Source organism: Vanacampus margaritifer, chromosome 2 (genome assembly GCF_051991255.1).
Source record: "Vanacampus margaritifer isolate UIUO_Vmar chromosome 2, RoL_Vmar_1.0, whole genome shotgun sequence".
In the NCBI taxonomy this organism is placed as follows: Eukaryota; Metazoa; Chordata; class Actinopteri; order Syngnathiformes; family Syngnathidae; genus Vanacampus; species Vanacampus margaritifer.
This window is the reverse complement of record NC_135433.1, coordinates 54,869,537-54,889,087: the sequence shown is the minus strand read 5'-3', so window position 1 is coordinate 54,889,087 and position 19,551 is coordinate 54,869,537. Positions and strand designations below refer to the sequence as shown.

At 37.0% G+C, this 19,551-nt stretch overlaps 1 protein-coding gene across 7 annotated transcripts in view; it reads right to left on the bottom strand.

Annotated features, from left to right (window-relative positions):
- The window catches only part of rbfox1 (RNA binding fox-1 homolog 1), a 351,722-nt gene that overhangs the window by 10,048 nt on the left and 322,123 nt on the right, over window positions 1-19,551 (bottom strand). For 4 of the 7 annotated variants that reach the window (XM_077556739.1, XM_077556737.1, XM_077556736.1 and 1 more), the window contains 4 exons: window positions 15,676-15,820; window positions 13,905-13,944; window positions 10,720-10,784; window positions 1,160-1,235 (listed from right to left, as the gene is read on the bottom strand). In XM_077556739.1, coding sequence (XP_077412865.1) covers window positions 1,160-1,235; window positions 10,720-10,784; window positions 13,905-13,944; window positions 15,676-15,820 — 326 coding nt within the window. The remainder of the gene's footprint in view (window positions 1-1,159; window positions 1,236-10,719; window positions 10,785-13,904; window positions 13,945-15,675; window positions 15,821-19,551) is intronic. The other 3 variants (XM_077556742.1, XM_077556741.1, XM_077556743.1) reach the window with 3 other exon arrangements.

Below are 19,551 nucleotides of genomic sequence, written 5' to 3'. Positions count from 1 at the left end.
TCAACTTTGACTTGCAGTATTCTGGTCCTTCATAGTATTGTGAGCATTAAAAACAAAGCGCCAAAAGAATTTCAGGCAGAACCTAACGTTGGCTTTGTAGCCTAAAGCTTACCCTCACAACGATCGCAGAGGGCCTAAATCGGAACCTACAACCTCAAAACTGTGAAGTTGATGTGCTAACTAGTCAACCACCGTGTTGGCTTGTTTTTGTGAGGTGTCAAAATTGGTTTGAGGGAAGGTATCAGTGCTTGTCTTATTGGACCTCAGTGAAGCATTTGATACGATTGATCATAATATACTGTTGAACAGTCGGGAAATTGGCTGGTGTTAAATGGAATAGTCCTAAAATGGTTTAGATCCTGGTTCAGAATTTGAACTTTGAAGTGCGGTTCTCCAAATAACCCAAGTTGCATTATGTCTCATAATCCACTATGAAACAGTTTCTTCTTCTTCTTCAAAATAATGAAACAAATAAAAGGCTGCAGTTATCCAAGGTGTGCACGAGCTTCTTTTGCAGAGGTGGGCTATCTCGGTCCTCGAGGGCCGGAGTCCTGCAGGTTTTGGAAGTTTGTCACTTCCAACACAAGCTGATTCTGATCAACAGGATCGTTATCAGGCTTATGCAGAGCTTGCTGATGAGCTGATCATATATCAGCTGTGTTGGAGAAGGGTAACATGCAAATCCTGCAAGACTTCGGCCCTCGATGCCGACCTCTGTTCTATTATATGGCAACAACAAGCCTACTACTGCTGCTCCCAGCTAAGTACACTGGTAAATGAATGGACTCATAACCATGGGCACAATTATGATGATTAGCGCATTCTAATTTACAATTTGGATCTAAAATCTCAAATGGCCTAGAGAATTATCAGCATGATTTTGTCATTTCCCTCATCAGTGAAACAAAATGTGATAATTGGCCATTTAGCCTGTATTATTCCCACTCCACTCCTGCCTGCACCAACTGCAGCGATGAACAATGAAAACACAATTAAAGCAAGTGACATGCACAGAACAAAGAGTAGCTGAATTCAATATAGTATTTTTGGGGGCCTTGGGGGGGTCTCATGCTAAGGTTGTTATTGTAATACAGATGAGAAAGGCTATGAGGAAGGAATTGTAAAAGGGACAAAAGTGTGACAGGCATGGCAGTCTTACCATGGCACCAACGCTGTATGTGGCTGCTGGAGTGAGTGTGTGGTTGTAGGGATCGGCAGCATATACTCGTCCATAACTACACACACACACCAAAGAAAACAGATCACATGTTTTGATTACACAAATATTCATATACTAAACCTTGCCAATTACAAAAATTGGAATTGTGGAACCTCTAGAGCAGTGGTTACACACCTTTTTTGGCATGTGTACACAAATCCTTTTTGTTCTACCATAAGTACCTCCTCACTTATGTGTCTTAATGAGTGTCCAAAAGTATAGCTTAATGTAAATGATTATTAAATGAAAAATATTTTATTTTGTTTTCTTAGTTTAAACATAGGCATTCGTTTTACTTAAAAAATAAAACTAAAAATGTTACTTTGAAAATAAGTACAGTAATAGCCATAGATGAAAAATTACTTATCAGAGTATAGAATAAACATGAGTTCACACAAAAAATTAGAGCTCCTTTAAAACCCCTTTAAATAGGCATTTATATATAAATATCAGGCACAAAGCATTTAAGAATAATACATTATAGCTCTAAAATCACCTTAAAAAAAAGATTTGGGCAAAAAAAACACACAATATTTTCCCCCCATTGAACACAATCTATTTCATTCATTCATTTTCCGAACCATTTTTCAAAGAAAATATATATTTGGTATACAACAAACTTGTACTATGTTAAGATTACATAAATAAATGAATGAAAGAATAAAAAATAAATAAAATAAAAATAAAAATAAATGAATTAAAAAAATTAAAATTAAAATTAAAATGTTAAGATTCTTCTGCTATTTCAGTTCTTCTTAGTAAGTTGGTGTCCGATCACTGGTGAGCTAATTTTTAGGTGGGGTGGGTGGGGCAGGAGTAGTGGATGCTCTGGACTCCCCCTTACGGGGCACGAGGGGTTGTGCCCTGGTGCTACCACCGCCTTGGGGATCCCGGGGCCTGTGCTTGCCGTCATTGGTGGAGGTTTTCATGCATGCCAGATCCACAACACCACCATCTACTGAAAATCAAAAATAATTTGCTTCTCCCACTGTATCAGTGGAGGTTGGCGTTTGTGTATGTCACTCTGCTTCATCTATCCTTCCTTCCTTTAGTCCTTCCTCTGGTCTCTTGATGGCTCCCTAATCTAGTTGGAATTCAGATGTATCTGGGGCTGGTGAATGATTCTGGATTTGTAATTCTGTGGATGGAGGGTGATGCCCGGTTGGTGTTGGATTTCACTTTGCTTCATCATCTCCTTCCTTTGATCTTTCCCCTGGTCTCCTGACAACTTCACGACTCTGGTGGAACTCAGAAGTCTCCGGTTTAGGTGAAGGGTTTTAGGTTTCAGGTAATCAAACACGAATACTCACACACAGAAAAAAATAAACAAACAAAAAAAGAGAGCGATGATGATGGTGACGTTTACTCAGTAAGGCTGTCGAATTAATAATACTGAGCTCTGAAAGAAAAAAAAATACATTTGTGGAATATATGGAATATAGTTACGAAGCAAAATCCAGCCATTTTTATCAATCTCAGGGAGCGGCCATTTTGTCACTTGCTGTCAACTGAAGATGAGATAATTGTTGCTTAGGGCTCAGGCAACGACCAATCACAGCTCACCTGTTTTCTTAAGCTGAGCTGTGATTGATTGTTACCTCAGACCTGAGCAACTACGATGTGATGCTTGTAAAGGATCATGTTTAGTGCGACGGTAGAGAGCACTACTTGGAGCGACGTGTGATTGGAAAATAACCTGGTTTTAGTGATGACGGCATGACAGTAACTGGCTGTGGTTTTGAAATTCTCAATGTCTCTTTTGGGACACTACATTACTTTTGAAAATGTAAAACAAAGTTAAACATGGACTGAAGAGCAGATAAACCGCAAGATAAACTAAGGCAGAAAAGAGTTGAGTCCAGGGGTGGCCAACACACGCATGTCTTCTTCCACATAGCCAACAGATCGGTGCCCCAGGTTGTTCAATTTTAAAATGTAACTAGGCCACAAACTGTACTTTCATGTAATTGTGTTCCCAACCTCTTCTAATCCATTCTCTGGAACTCTCAGATGCTACATACAACTCTCTATTCAATTTAACCCTTCAACATTCAAAAACACCTTTTTGAGACATCAGAATCATCAGAATAAACATTCATAAACATAGCTATACAGTTCTACAGCTTTTGAGGGACTGGCACCTTAAAGTGCAGTCGACAAAACCATTTGACCCTGCCATTTTCCTTATCATTCCAACCAGTTAACCAAAGGCTAAGATATTTATGGATCTTTGCTATACCTTTACCAATCTTGATTGTAAATAAGAGCCCAAAGGTGCTCTGTAGCTCTCGGAAAGCCGGAGCTATTTAATGTGAGTCACAATTTTAGTGTCCAGTTCCCAGCTGTCAATCTACCTCTGTTGTATTGCACCCTCACCAAAGCTGTTAAAACATGTAAAAACCCTTTTCACTAATTCCACTAAAGAAATGTATGAATAACAGTCTCATTATTAATAATCATGACATGTGGTCATAATTTTGAGGAAAAGGGATAACACATAAATCACAGTATGCCTCATTAAAATGTTAACACTAAAAGACCCCCTGATTGTAATGAAGTTTGCTCTATAGGATTTATTTGGTTGTTACTAACATAGCTTTGAGATTCATTTTTCACATCACATTTTTTCACATCAAGGTAAGTCTCTGTAGCATTCCTAAATAAACAAATTGCAATCGGGAGAGTCACCCCCCCCCCCCCCCCCCCCCCCACACCGTGCTCTCGTCATTCACCAGATGCATTCAAGAGTTTTGATCATCCCTTTAGGAACGCTACGCAGGCTTACCTTGCGTTATATGTGTTTCACATTGCTCGGCAGAGAGCCAGCCGCCATTCCACGTCACTACGCACTTAATGCTTTGCGACGTAAATAACAATGGCGGCATACATCCAAATAAAGTTTCTACGAAATGTATTAAGCTGGAAATGATTTTTGAAAAATGAATCTCATACTTATGTTAGTAAAAAACAAATAAATCATATGGAGTTAACTTGTCATTACAATCGGGGTTCCTTTTAAATGACTTTGAAAGTCTCTGACACTCTTACATCATGTTCTTGGATGAATAAAGATAAAATAATGAGAAACTCTCTTTGAGGTAGACCCTAGCTTGTAAATTTTTCAAGTAGTTCATTAATAAGCTTCTTATCCTGAGCATACAGTAGCAGTACCTGACATACTATTAAAAGTTACCACAAACATTTTTCTTAATCATTTAAAAGTTACTATATTAATCAGTTACCTTCTTAAAAACTTAAAAACAAATTTTGTTTGAATACAACTAGAGTTGTCAAAAGATTACATTTTTTAGTCCGATTAATCACGTCTTAGAATTTTTGATTAATCACTTAATTAAAAAGGCTCTCTTGTCAAAAATTTTTGCCCGATAAATTTAAAGAGCACCTGTTAAGTGTAATCTATTTTTACATTTAATGTTAGAGCTGTCAAACAATTGCATTTTTAATCAGATTAATCACATTTAAGAAATTTGATTAATCATGATTAATCGCTTAATTAAAAAGGATTCATAATCCAAAAGAAATTGCCAGCCAAAGTTAAAGAGCACCTGTTATGTGATATATATTTTTTTACATATAATGGTATGAGGACGTCTTCAAAAAAAATTATCCACTGCACACACTGATCCTCCTCTTTTACAAATAAGTTAATTACAGTACTTGCATAATTTAAAATTAAAAAAAAAAGACCCCCACGACATGAACAAATATTCTAATTCATACGCAAACATTTATTAAATGCTTTACTTTAATGCATGTTGTTATGTTTATTGCCAAAACACAACCTGTGCTACCTTTAACAACCATCATCTGTCAAGCTAAAGCATCATCTGCGGTCAAAAGTAATAAGCTGCGTTTCCATGACAGTTTTTCGCAAAAATAAAAGCGATATTGTACTATTTCGATCAAGTGCAATTTCGACTTGTCAGTGTTTCCATTGAAGAGTGTTTTGCTTGTGAGGTGCAATTCTGGTAATGTCCTGTCTCGTCAGATCTCACAGTTCTGTAGGAGGTGCTCATGATGTTTACGGAAGACGGACGCCTGGAGTTGTTGAGATTACTTTAAAAACATCTCTTTCCCCTCATCGAGCGGCTTTGGGCATTTGTTGTTGTGTGTGTATGTGCGCGCTTATAACTTGTGTTATGGTGCAAACGGATGGATTTCAACGAGGACGGTGCGCTGTATGTCGCTCGATGCTTGTCGCCAGGGATAACGGCCATTTCTCATGCAACGATATGGAACGTGCATTGAATGGCGGCATATTGGCTCTATAGCTAAATCGGTTTGTCCTTAAAAAGACTTGTTATCCCATCAAGAGGCAGCTCCGACACGAAAGGGCATCCCCTTACTTCCTACTTCCTTTCCTCCGTGACTGGGCGGGTGTCATATTACTACAGGGAATGCGCAAAAAGTGTTTCCATTACATTTTTGTAAAATACTTCTATTTCGACACGTCTCAAAAAACACCTCATGAGAGCGTAAAACGTTTTTGCGAAATTTGAGAGTTTTTTTTAGAAAATCATGTGTTTCCATTACCAACTTGCTTTTGCACAACTTGCCTTTTGCGCAAAACTGGGTGGTAATGGAAACACACATATAGTGTGATTAATTTGCGTTAATACATGTTCAATGTGATAATTTTTTGTGATTAATTAATTAGTTAACGCTTTAACTTTGATAGCACTAAATACAATAGAACTGGGGCTGCAATGTTAGCACATCTGCCTCACAGTCAAATATCTGACCTTTCTGTGTGGAGTTAGCCTTGTTTACATTTCCTCTCAGTGTAAAAATCTTCAGGTTCAGTTAATAGAAAACACTCCAAATGCTCCCTAATTGTAGTCGTACAATACAGTGTAAATAGTTGTGACTACATTTTCCAGTGATTAGCAGGCAATAAGTCCAACGTATAATGGGATGGGCTTCACCTCACCCGTGACCTTGCAGAGGAAAAGCAGTCAAAAAGCAACGGATGAACAATACAACTCCTGCCTTCCAGGAATCTGGGGACTTGGAGATTTCAGACCACTACAAAGGTTAAATGGAATGCCAGAAATTGGGTTTGTTATCAGGGGTTAGGGTTTATTTATATATATATATATATATATATATATATATATATATATATATATATATTCCATTTATTATTTAAAATAACAATAAAATACAAGTCCAAAAGAGTTAAAAACACAATCAGTCATTATATTTAAACAGAAATACAGAGCAGCTTTGCTTATTGCTAGTCATGCTTTGTCCAAACATATTCCACCCCCCCTTCTTGTGTTAATCCTCCATGATAAGAGCCAATCAGGGGCCAGGGTGTGTGCCCATAATTGAGCAGATTTGCATAGCAGCCCAGTGGTTGAAGCGATTAGAAGTTAATCCCGATTAGTTTTGGACATTGCTATTCAACGGCAGCACCCGCCCAACACTCACACTCATCCCGGCACTGCATTTGACCTATCTTATCTCACAGTGCAGAGCCCTAACTCATCATCAGTGTGGATGTGTGACAGTGTGGGAGAGTGTGTGGGAACTGCTACACAAATTCCAATGCAATTCATGTCAAATGTAGTTCTTAAAAATGACCCTGAGGTGAAAAGATAAAACAACGTAATATCATTGGTAACGGCTTTACAAACAAGTTTGGACTTTAATCAAATAGCCGATGTTTTTGAACAGAGTAAAAAGATTAATTGATTCTAAATGTATTGTTTTGATGACTTTTGTTGGATAAAACAGAGGGGCAGGTTTTATTGTTGTAGAGGACGCCTTGTGATGACTTCCTCTGTCGTCAAAGTTTGTGACCAATCAGACAATTGTGTGATGTACTCCATTACATAGTGTAATTATTTTACAACCTTCATTTATACATGTGTGCAAGGAATTCATTGCTGTGAATTTTGACAATTGGCATGCTTGAGCACATGAGCATGTCTGCATGACTGTGGTGCATTTGCATTAGTTTGTGCACAACATAAGGCGAAGTCCGGTCTGGACTCATAAAAGCAGCTGTTGTTACTTCCCCTCTGTGATCCTTGTGGATTTAACATGACTCGCATGGTGCCACTTTAGCCTTGCACAGATGGTAACAAGAATGCACAGGTGCACAAGCAAAGCTCCTCACCAACACGGCAACATCATCGGTTTACTTGTAAGACTTTGCTTTGGGATCATTTGAAGGTGCCCTCAGTTACATACAGTATATTGCTTTGGGGTCTATGAATGGATATGAGGATTCCCTGGTTTTGGGGTTAAGATGAATGTTTTTCTTTATTTATTTATTTTTCCAATTTTTGTTTTGCTTGTTTGTGTGTTTGTGCTTGAGAGAGGGCAGGGCTTGGTCATGTGCAATAATACAACTTGTACACTGCAAGACAAATTAAAAGTGTTTTGTATCTGTGTTGATGTTTTGTTGTTGGCAGTAATGATGTACAGTTTACCATGCAAACAAAAAAAAGTAAACAAGTCCAGAAGCATAATTAACCAAATTCAATTGATCACAGGCATGACACCAATAATAGACATAGGATGATGTTTTAAAGGTACAACTAAAATAACATTTTCTTAATTAAAAAATAAAATCAAAATCCGGATCATTGATAAGTTAGATTCAAATAGATACAAGCAAGTTCAGTTTGGGTAAAACAGAGTACAACTCACATGGAGACACATGGGTGAAATAATTATAGCTAGACAGACAGACACCCGCAGATGCAAACCATACCACAATAAGGTACACATCAAAATAATGAATAAAGATAAGACAGTTGCATGCGGAAAAATGTGTTGGTAACCATTTCAGAAAGCAAAACTCATAGCTAAACTGACTATAGACACTGTGAGAGACTGTTATGTTTTTCCTGGGAGTTAAAAGGTAACGCAACAGGAAGTCAGACTCTTGCTCCACCCTTCACTAAGATTTGAAATCGGCGCTCAAAGGGGGTGTTGCCTGGAGGACCGTTGGGTTGCGAATAAGGACAGGGTTGGGCGTAGTCTGGCTGTGATTGACAGCAGCAACTCGCTAAGAAGGCGTGTACGAGACTCAGCCAGTGGGTGGCGGGGGCAACTACGTGATGCAGAACAAGTGATGTAGTTTATAACTTCTTGTGTAATGAGAGGACAAACAACCAAATTGTTTTTATCTCAGTGTTTAAACTTAAGATGGCACCAAACGCACGCTTTTTGCCCCCAATTCAAGCTTTAAACAAATATGCACTGAAATATCAAAATAATGACCAGGACATGGAGACAGAATTTGTAGACCCAAGTTTATACAGTTAATCAGCAAAAAAAAAAAAAGTTGATTTAGTTTTGAGTTTCTCTTTAACTCTTTTACTGCCAAGGACGTTAAATGACGTTTAGTAAAAACCTACGGAGGGCCGTCAAGGACGTTAAGACGTTCTCCATTTTTTTATTTTTTTATTTTGGAAACAGGTGGAGGAAAGCCTTGGCCAGCTGTGGTGAAAGTTTCAAGCAGATCTAGTTAGCCTAATGACTATTTTTGGCCCCTAGATGGCAGCGATGACTCTCTTTTGACAAGATTGGGTAGGCGTCAGTAGAAGACGTGAGGCAGAGCTAGAGGGGACAATGGCTGGGGATGGGAAGCGAAAATGGCGACCGGTTGCAGGCAGCTCACGCTTGAGCATTTTTTTCAAAGACGAAAAGCATCGACCAATGCTAAAGAGCACATTGATGACAACGATGATCATCATCGATGATGATGATGGTGACTCCGAGGTTGACGCCGAAGTTGGAAGCGCTGATGCGGCAGCTATGACGACGTCATAAAGGTTCACGGGCTCGTGAAAACGTCTGGCAGTCAAAGAGTTAAAGATGAAACAAAAAGAGGGCACATACCGTCCACTTGTTATACATAGTGCGCAGGCCCATATCTTATTTTCACTTTGTTAAAATAAACCTAAAGTTAAAGCCAATTTGAGATTTTCAAGTTATAAAACTATAATATTAATTTTTTTAATTTGTTTTAAAATGCAGCAAGTGTTTTTTTTCAGTTATTTATTGTTGTTTAAAATAAACCTTTTCAATGCTGTTGTGATTTTTCTTTATACGAATAACCGAAAAACTGTATCTTATAATCGTACACAAAAATCTGAAACCCTTGCACCCCTGAGTGTACGAGCCATATTTCTCATTTTATTTTATTTTATTTTTTTTATTTATCAACCCCTTTAATTTCATGTTCAGCATCATGTATTTTGGGCATTTGTATTTGCTAAATGATTATGTTGGATTAACACAGCTGGGTTTATGCTCATTCCAAGTTTTCCCAACTTCTGGCACTATATTAATTCCAGTAAACATGTCGGCCAGCAGAGGTGGCAAATCCAGGTTTGATTTTCTTTTCCTTTCTTCTTTTTATTTCTGCTCCAGACACCCGTTGAACCGGGTGGCCCGTTCAAAGCCCTAAGTCAGCGCATTTACAATATGGGATGCGACCATCGTATTAGCCATATCATCAACAAATAATAGACCCTCCTAGTGTGCCGTCCATGCAGGACGACAAGCTGCCAACGCAAGTGAATGAGAAATCAACTAGTGTGACGTAGAAAATAGGTCAAACAATTGATAAATCAGCGACCAATGCTATGGTGAACTTGTGCACGGTCTACGGATGCTCTAATCGCTCAAAGAGATACGAGGTCATTCTTTCAGCTGCCGGCAGTGATTCTAAATAAGGCGGAAGACAGTGAGGAGTTGAGTGAAAGACGAGCACAATGGCTAGTGAACCTATGATGCGTCTGTTCTGCACCCACAAAAAGTACGAGGATATGCTCAGATCATTTTATATCAGGTAGTTTTTCTCTTTTTCATATACAGTACAGTGCGTCATAACATTAACCTTTGATTGTTAATTCCAGGCAGACGTGTGCCATAATTTATTTAGTGACACAATCATTCATACATTATTTTTTTTTTGCACAAGTATTCAAGTAATTTTGAATTTGATTTAAACAAGATTATCACAACACTTTAACACAGGCTTGATCTCTGCTGAGGAATGTGTTGCAAACATGTGGTCTCTTTGTTAGCAGCTAGCATGCTAAAATAGCTTGAAGACTTCGATATACCTACAGCAAGATGAGTATATCCGGACACAAACGATTTAATGAATGACAATTTACACCATGAAAGTAGTAATCGATGTACTGTTGCAACCAAAAATAACATTTTTAGCTAGTAGCTCGTGGTTCCAAGCGGCCGGTTCCAATGAGTCGCAGTAATGTAGTGTCCTACTATGGATGTTTTTTTGTGACACTTTGAAATATTTCCCACCTTTTAATGAAAAAGTATTTAACTGTCATTCACAGTCATTTATTTCTTCCTCAGCAATATCCAAAAGATTGAAATTTGCAGTAAAACTGGGGTTCGGTGTGTGTTTCCCAGCTCATTTGACTACATAACATGCACTGTTTCCGACATGCCTATACGGTTGCTTTCGGAGGACTTGACAATCTTACCTGTCACTGTATGCAGCTGCTGTGGCAGCAGTAGGCTGGGCAAATCTGTATGCAGCGTAACCACCCTGGAAACACATGCATACACTCATGTGAGATGGTGAATACAACTGAAGATAAAGTATTTTGTATAAATGATAGCTATTCTCTGCAAGTCTTTATTTGTCCAGTTTTTGTTCATGTGAAGAATACAGTAAGGCATTAATCTGCTATCACGAGACATTTGTTGTTTAAGCACACAAAACACTTTCAACAGTTTAGTCCCCCGTTGGTGTTGCATGAGAAATAGGTGTGCATCACTACATCCACAAATAATTACATTGTATATTCTTTTTAAAGTTTACACATACTTCTTCTTTTCCTTTCGGCTTTTCCCTTCAGGGGTTGCCTGCATCTAACCCTGTCCTCTGCATCCTCTGCTCTCACACCAACTACCCAATGTCCTCTTTAACTACATCCATAAACCTCCTCTTTGGTCTTCCTCTACATTAGCCTATAATTTAAAACAAGATGTGCTTGTAGTTAATGTGTGGATACTGTTTAATCTGTCCAGTCAAAGATGAATGAACAGTTGGCCAAATGCTGTAGCTGTTGTGGAACTTTTAGCAACTGGCAAAACTAATAAAATCCACAACAATAATTTCAATTCAGCATCGGGTTCATATACAATAGGAGTTTTGGATCAGTTTGTTTCAATGGTTGAAGAAACACAAAACAAAAATTAGGCAATTGTCCAAACTTTTTTTTTTAAGAATACGGGTGGCCACTTTGTTTATTAAACACAATGTATCTGTGTAGGCAATATGTACAGCACATATTCTATATCTGTAATATACTGCATACTGATCCGCCTCAACAATATGACCACCTGCACAATCTGAAGTAATTTAATTAAAATTATTTATGTATTCATCAATGTATTTATTTAATTAAATGATTCTATATTTCAAATAAAGAATCAAGTGATTTTTTATTTATTTTACTCGTTCTGATTAATTCAATTTTGTCCATAGCTTCCTATGTGAAAAATGTTGTTTCAAAATTTGAACAAAATGGCAAATTTAAGGGTTGATTGTAGAGATTTGTGCTCAACCTTCAAGGTTTCACTGTAAACAATAAATTACAAAATAAGACAAATATTCTTCATTGTTTTTTTTCCCTTTAATTTTGACAAGTAATATAATAATAATAATAATAAACTACTTTGGGGTTGTTTAAGGTCCTCATTCAAAAAAGAGTGCAGGTTTGTTTGTTTTCTTTGCAGTTGTGGAGTAATAACGTCTTTTATGAATAGGTGGCAACCTGGCTGCAACTCCTCCATTCTCAATGACTGAGAGTGACTGTCTGTCCTGCCACCATCAATGGAAATATTACAACTATAAAGTGCGGAGTCAAGAAATAAATAGGTATGGTGTGATGATGGACTGTGGTGGAATGAACAGTCTGCCTCCTTTAAATGACCAGCCATTGCAACGGGGTACTGTCACTCCGAACTCAGTGACTAATGGAGGCTGTGTGTACATTGTGTGTGTGCGTGTGTGTGTGTGTAAGTGCGGTAACAGTTGGCGTGGTCAAGGTTTGGCCGCCCGGCACTCAATCTAATGTAGGGAATGTTGTCATCCATTAAATTTACTGATGTGTTGACAGAGGACAGGTGGAGCAGGACTCTTTATATCCAGACTGCGCTCATATAGCGTGACATTACTTATATGCACTATCACTTATTTCCGTTACAGCATATCTTCAGCGTGTTCTTGAGTTATTGGGCAAACATAATACAACAGCAGCACCCCTCCCCCCATGTTTCATGATGTCATTTTCTAATTAGAAAGACTAAGTAAAACACATGAGGTTTGGATACTTGTACTTTAAAGGCTCACATGGGAAATTTACTTTAATGCTTCCTGAGCACTTATTCCATCAGTTATATTACAGCTATGTCACTCTCGCAAGGCTGCTCTTCACTCCCCCATATTCCTCTCTTAAGCATTCATGAATACTGTCTGCTATATTTCTGAATAATTAAGGTAAGTTTAGGTAATGGTTCTAAATGATTCAAACACCTCATAATGTAATACATTTAATTGATATCTTTCAGATGCAAAATAATCAGACAAACAATATAAATATAAAAGTAAAATAAAGCTATTTCAGATAATGAAAAACAAAACAAAACAATATTTCAGTCTTTTTTTGCACACCTCAGCGGGTGAACCTCTTTAGAAATGTGCTATTTTGGTAAAACATACTGCTTTGTTGAAGGTAAAAAGTGACAGGAACTTTAAAACTCTCTCACATATATAAACTCATTCACTCCCAGCCATTTTCACTGAAGCAACCCCCTTCGCTCACGGCTGTTTTGCTGGATTTTGAGAGATTTTGCAAGGCCCACAGAATATTGTGTTCTATTGCTATAAAGACATGGAACTAACCAAAAGAAAGATTAGAGTCTCTTCTTTCATCAGGAAAATTATTAATTTTTTAAAATCAGTTTCAGTTTTGCAGCAATTAGTATTATAATATAGCTAAGTTTCATCATTATTCACAAACACTGTCAAAAAGAGCTTGTTGCAACATGGCCCTGGCTGATCTCTTATACTCTGCTGACACCTGCTGATGTTTTTTTGTAAGAACTACCATTGCTTTAAGCGACCTCTTCATGTCAGAAGCTGTATCAAAGCCGTCTGTATGCTCTTGCATAAAACAAACATAGAAATACGTATACAAATATTTTGGGGAGTAAAGGACAAAGGATTATAAAATGTATTAATACGTTTTTAGGTTTGAATGAGTTCATTGTCTGATTGCAGTATGGGGCCACAGGACTAAAGGCCTACAAGCAAGTCAAATGTTAAAAGAGTAATTTCCTATAACAATGATCCTCCTCTACACACATTTTTGGCATGCATGTACATATACTGTAGCATTACTGAATCAATACAACCTATGTATGCGATCTAAACAAATAACATTTCAAACCAGTTTTCACAATACAGTACACATTTTGCTTGATATTTTTCCATGTTTCAGTGCATACTGTATATTAGTTCCTTGCCTAGTTCAGAAAAAAAAAAAAAACGTCCGGTTAAAAGAAAAGAGTATTAATTGTGGGATTTGTTTAAAGCAAATGCCGTGTGAGGTCAGAGATGGCTGTCGCGTCCAATGTCATACCAGTAAACAATACTTACATAAATATCTGCACCATAAAATCCATCCTGGTAAACAACACTGTAGAGGATGCAAACACAAACAAACACACAATAAAACAAAACAAAAAAACATCCATATTAGTGCATGTTGACATGCAGGCACTGGGCTGGTTACCAAAACCAATCCCCATGTCCACAATCCAAAAGACAACCAACAAAAAATAAATAATAGGACCAGAGTCAAAGGGGGGGAAAGAACAGGCACCCCCCACTCCTGCCGAATGGCTAAATAAGGAAACTGGCAGGGTTTCCCACTGCTATTTTTTTATTTTATTTTTGGGAACAGGTAGATATAGTCTTCTTCTTCTTTTTCTTTTCAGTTTGATGGATTTTTGAAGTATTTGGTTATTGTTACCAAAAAATATATATATTTATATACAGTAACTGCCTCTTTACAAAAGTTGGTGGAGATAAGAGAAGTCATCAAAGCATCTGTGTGTATGTGTGTTTCATCTTGCAAACTCTGGTTGAACTGTGCTGTACATACAGTATGGTGTGTATATACAGTATATGTGATCCAGAGGTAGCAGTCCTCAATTGGTTCCCCATAAAATGCCTCTAAGCGCGGGCTCTGCTGTTCCATTGACTTTGCTGCAGTTATTCAGAGAGAAAAAAGGCTCAAATTTTCCTTGCTATTAGACAGCTTTCCCGCTGATTGTGCAAACTGATGATCAATACTGCTTCACACATCATGGAATCCCTGAGTGCATTGGCATGATAGGTGATTGAAACTGCAGTTCAAATCATGTCCTTGTATAAACAAAGAAAATGTTTTTTCCTGGCGTAAGTACAGTCTTTATTCAGTGTCAACTCTTTGCCACGACAGACAGATGCTTTAAAAAAAAAAATACATCTGTGTGCATCAATAATTCACTATAAGTGTGCCACTAGAATTATTACGTGGTGAGGCGACATTAATGAAAGTACAATCTGTATCGCGTCTCTGTTGTGAGTATGTCTGCTTCTTGTCAGTGAAGATGCGACACTAAACAGTTTAGCAGTCAAATCTGCATTAGGACACAGTAATATTTAACATTTTTTTAAACAAAGGTGCATAAATGTGGTTAAAATTATTGCAGACATTCTTTCATTCAACCTGAAAGCAGGTTAAAATTTTGAAACGGCTGTGGATGTGTAACAACAACTTGTCATTTAAGATTCACGAGAATATCTTTTTTTTTTTTTTTTTTTTTTAAAGAATACGGTATATAAGCAATTACAGCACTCATCTTGAAATAGAATCCCCGCCGGCTTCCTTAATGCTCATTGGCTTGACGTTATAAAGAGGGAAAAAACAACAACAATAGACCAACAGAATGGTTGAAAAATTGCATCTGACTGCCCACAACACACAGCTCTCCAGAGCTTTGAGCAACAAAGAGTCTGCAAGAGTTGTTGGGGCTTGGAAGATGTTTTATTTTATTTCAGTAAATGGGTCAAAGAATAGTGGATGACGTCCCATTCTGACATTTTACTCAATCACAGAACAGTCCAAGACCAAGTTGACGTCAATTTTCCATGACTCCATGAAAAGCAAGTCTTAGAGCATGCCTATTGGTTAATTCAGCATGCTATGGAAGTGGGGGAGTTGGTTATCACTGCGAGGCAAAGCTTGCATGCATTGCTTTGCTGTCTCTGAGCACCGAGATTCAGGGCTTGCCATTTTGAGTGAAACAAGAAAAAAAAAATTCAACAAAAGGGAGATAAATAACAACTGAACTGGGAAAAAAGAAAAGAAACCAATGCTCACCCTCCATAAGGTGGAATGTGAGGAGGTGGTGCAGCCGCCCTGAATGTGTTATAGACTGTCCGTCCTCGACCTCGTAGGTGGGTTCCTCTGTAGGCTGCTGCTGCTGCTGCTGCTGCACTGGCTGCTGGGTAGGGAAAACCTGGCACTGGGGAAAAATGCACATTATGTCACAAAATCCCAGTTGGCACCGCCATTTGAACTTGCACATGATCTAGTTTAATTGCAGTGTTTATAAGGGCAGCAATATGATTTTAAGCAAAATGCAAACATTTCTTTTTTCAGTTTAAAGGCACATTTTTGGAGTTTTTTAGATGGGACCGTCTCGTTCAATAGAACAAGCATCTGGTATCCACTCATTCCAGTAACTAGATTTATTTTAATAACGTAATGATGAGTTGTATATCTAATCATTTGTTTCTCTGCCAGTCCATCAAAATATATTTACATGAAACAAGTTCATGGTAGAGAACAAGAGTTGGGGAGAGTAGACACATACTTTTTTATTGATCGACCTCTAAACATGCATTGTCATAAGCACAGTATTGTTATTAAAACTACTTTTATTTTATTTATATCATACATAATATAAAAACATGCTGTCCTTCAAAGTGTAAATGTAGCCGTTAAAGGTCTTGACATCCCAACTGGTGGACTGACATACTGTTGCATAAGATTGGTTATCAATGTAGTGTGCTTAAACTTTTTCATTGATTAGAATGACATTCACAATTATAAGCGTGGGGCGGGTAGTATATCCTAAACAATTCCTTGTATATCTCAATAGCGATATCTATCTCATGTGTCTTGTTTTTTTACCCTAAAAGTAGGCTACAATAAATTAATGGCAAATATCTGGGCCTTTTCTCTGTTATTTGCAAAGGAATCAAATAAATACAACACAGTGCTTCAAGTAACATTCAAGTATGCCGACCATTTACCCAGTGGAAGTGCTAATACATGAACTCACTTTGAATTTTAGGAATAAAAGCTTGTTCTTAAGACCTGACTGTCATGTATCAGGCTGAACATTAGAGGCACCATGTAAAAAGAGTACATAGATAAGAGAATAATAATAATATAGTCATTAGTCACGTCGTTTACAAGTAGTTATATGGATGCCATGTTGGCTTTATGTGGTCAGTTGTAAATAAAGTAAATTAAAAAATATATATATATCTGTCCAAGCATATTACTAAAATATGGCCTGGTTCACACAGCAAGATTTTAAAATTGTCGGCCGACTTCCAAACTGTGAGACCCCACACGTGACGAGAAAAAAAATAATCACAGGAGTAACAGTTTTGAACGTACAGTGTGTGGTGTGCTGCCACACGGCACAATTACCACACCAAACACAAAAATTTCATTCATGACTGTTTCCTGGTTAGACGGGACTTCTCTCAAAACCTCTCGAGATTAATCGTGACTTCAGAGTAAACAAACATGGAGGAGTAGTCATGATACTTGATGGTAAAAAGAAAAATAAGAAGTAAGAAAAGAAGGGGGGGAAAAAGCAAGTCGCTCCAAGCATATGTCATATTTTCTTGGGAAATTTACCTGACAAAAAAACGAGACCAAGAACAGTAGACCTCGGACTCTTAATTGTATGCTACACAGAAACATAAAATTATGTTAAGTTATTTCTGCTGTTAATGAACAAATAAGCACAATTTCCTCTGATTTTGTTTAGTAACAATGAGCAATGAAAATGGTTAGGTGAAATGTGTCTGAGTTAATGAATACATTTTAAGTAGGAAATTATAAGTAGTAATATGATGTGGAGTTGTACAGGTGTACTGTTACTGTTATTAACTTATCTTTAATCGAATTGGGGTAAACTGACATCAAGTGTAATTTGAGAGCGAGATGAGAGAAGGTGAAGAGGAAGATGAGGAATGATTTCCTCATCTAATTATGCAGTTCTTCAAAACGGAGATCTAATGAAATGGTAATAGAAACAATGAAGCATTCATTGACCTAATGAAAAATGGAAGGTTTGGACCAAAGGACAAGAGTTTCTCAAAGAGAATGAAGGAAAAGAGTAAGGCTGGTAATTGTACCTATTCATCTTTTGTCACCTTGATTTAAAGACCTAACACCCTGGCAACCATGATAGTTATACTGTACTGATATCATCCACAGTATATTATTGTGTCTTTGATCTTAGCAAAAAAATTAGGACGAAAAAGTAATTGTTCGTTGTACATAAATATGAAAATACACATGGGTAATTTTCATATTATTCGATCAATATGGTAATGGTAACTATAATATATGGTATATAGACAGACAGCATTGAATTTATTTTTGAAAATTGATTCATTTGACTAATTTGAGTATTTGAATTAATTCGGCACTTATTCTAATGGCAATAAGTGAAAAAAAATTCCCAATGTTTTTAAGTAACATTTTTCAAACTTTAAATGACAAAATGGCTTCCATTATGTGTCCCAAATGAAGTTTCATGATTTGCAATATGTTTTCTGAAGATGCTAATTACATTTTTGAGATACAGTATAGTATTTTTCTACCTTTGCATAAAATTCCCTTTCTATGAAAACTAACGCAAATCCAAATCTTAAAAGTTCTTTTTTTGTGTGTGTTTTTTCACAAATGGGACCATTTTTGTCAATAAGGCTGTCTTTATGATTACTGCCATGGGAGAGAGCCTTAATTGATTTGTTGCAATACACCAGAGGGATCTGTGAGCTGACATGCTGGGATAAGGCAGCCATTTTGCATTCACACAATAGCAGAAAGCAAATTAACTTGTGCTTTTTCTGAGATATGTAAAAACATTTTGAAAGTGTGAAACTATGCCTGTAGCGTTGTTACGAATATATAAAGATGAGTGTAAGGATCATTTATGCACATGTATCTGCAGAGTCTGAAGGGCAACACGTAAATTGTGCGATTTTCATTCAACTATTTATGCTTTGTATTTCAGTGACCGCCACCATTTGCCCATTTGGCCATTTGCTCATTCAATAAGGCCTAATTACATGAAAATGACCCAAATACATAATTTGAAAAGCAGAACAGTTAACTCAAAGTATTGCTGGAAAACCACTGAGATGAATTAAAGAAATGCATCAGCAAAAGCCCAAGCAAATATATACTGCACTGACAGTAAAGTCAAAATCAAAGCAGGTGAACATGTGAACTTTTGTTTCTTTGCTAAGATGTCAGTTGCTATATTTACTCATCGAAACAATGTTGAGAACGTTTTTTTTTTAAGGTCCATTAAGTCTGTATGTCTCCTGTTTTCTTGTCGGTGGAGATGAATGGCAGAAGAAATTGGGAGCAAGCAAACACTTCCTTGATGGTCTGATCGATACAAATCTGCTCTACTTAACCTTAACTACAGTATACAACATTTTAATTTACAAAAGCACAGTTTCAAAATTACAAGGACCTAGTAATGTTAAAGAGGGCTTTTGGGTGATCACTTATTCTAAAGTATTCTAATAATCTGGAAACACTTATAATTCCCCAAATCTGATTTAAATCAGAATTAAATAGAAAAGATAAATGTGGCACAAATTAAACAGCTGAACATACTAATTTCTTTCTTAGAAGTTTTTCAATATAACATTTAATATAAATTTCAGATTTCTTTCATATATTTGCTCTAATATTTTAGGATATTAGCAAGATATTGATTTGAAAAAAAAAGCTTCAAGAATTGTATGTATTTCCGCATGTAACATGCAGTCTAAGGAAAATATTAATTTTTTTACCATAACCATCTAACCTTCATGTAGCACTGCGTGCAGTGGTATGCCCTCACAAAGGCATGTCTAGTTAATTTTACTTGGACTAATAACTTCAAATTACTGCATTTGTTATTCATGTGGACATATTCATAAACAATAA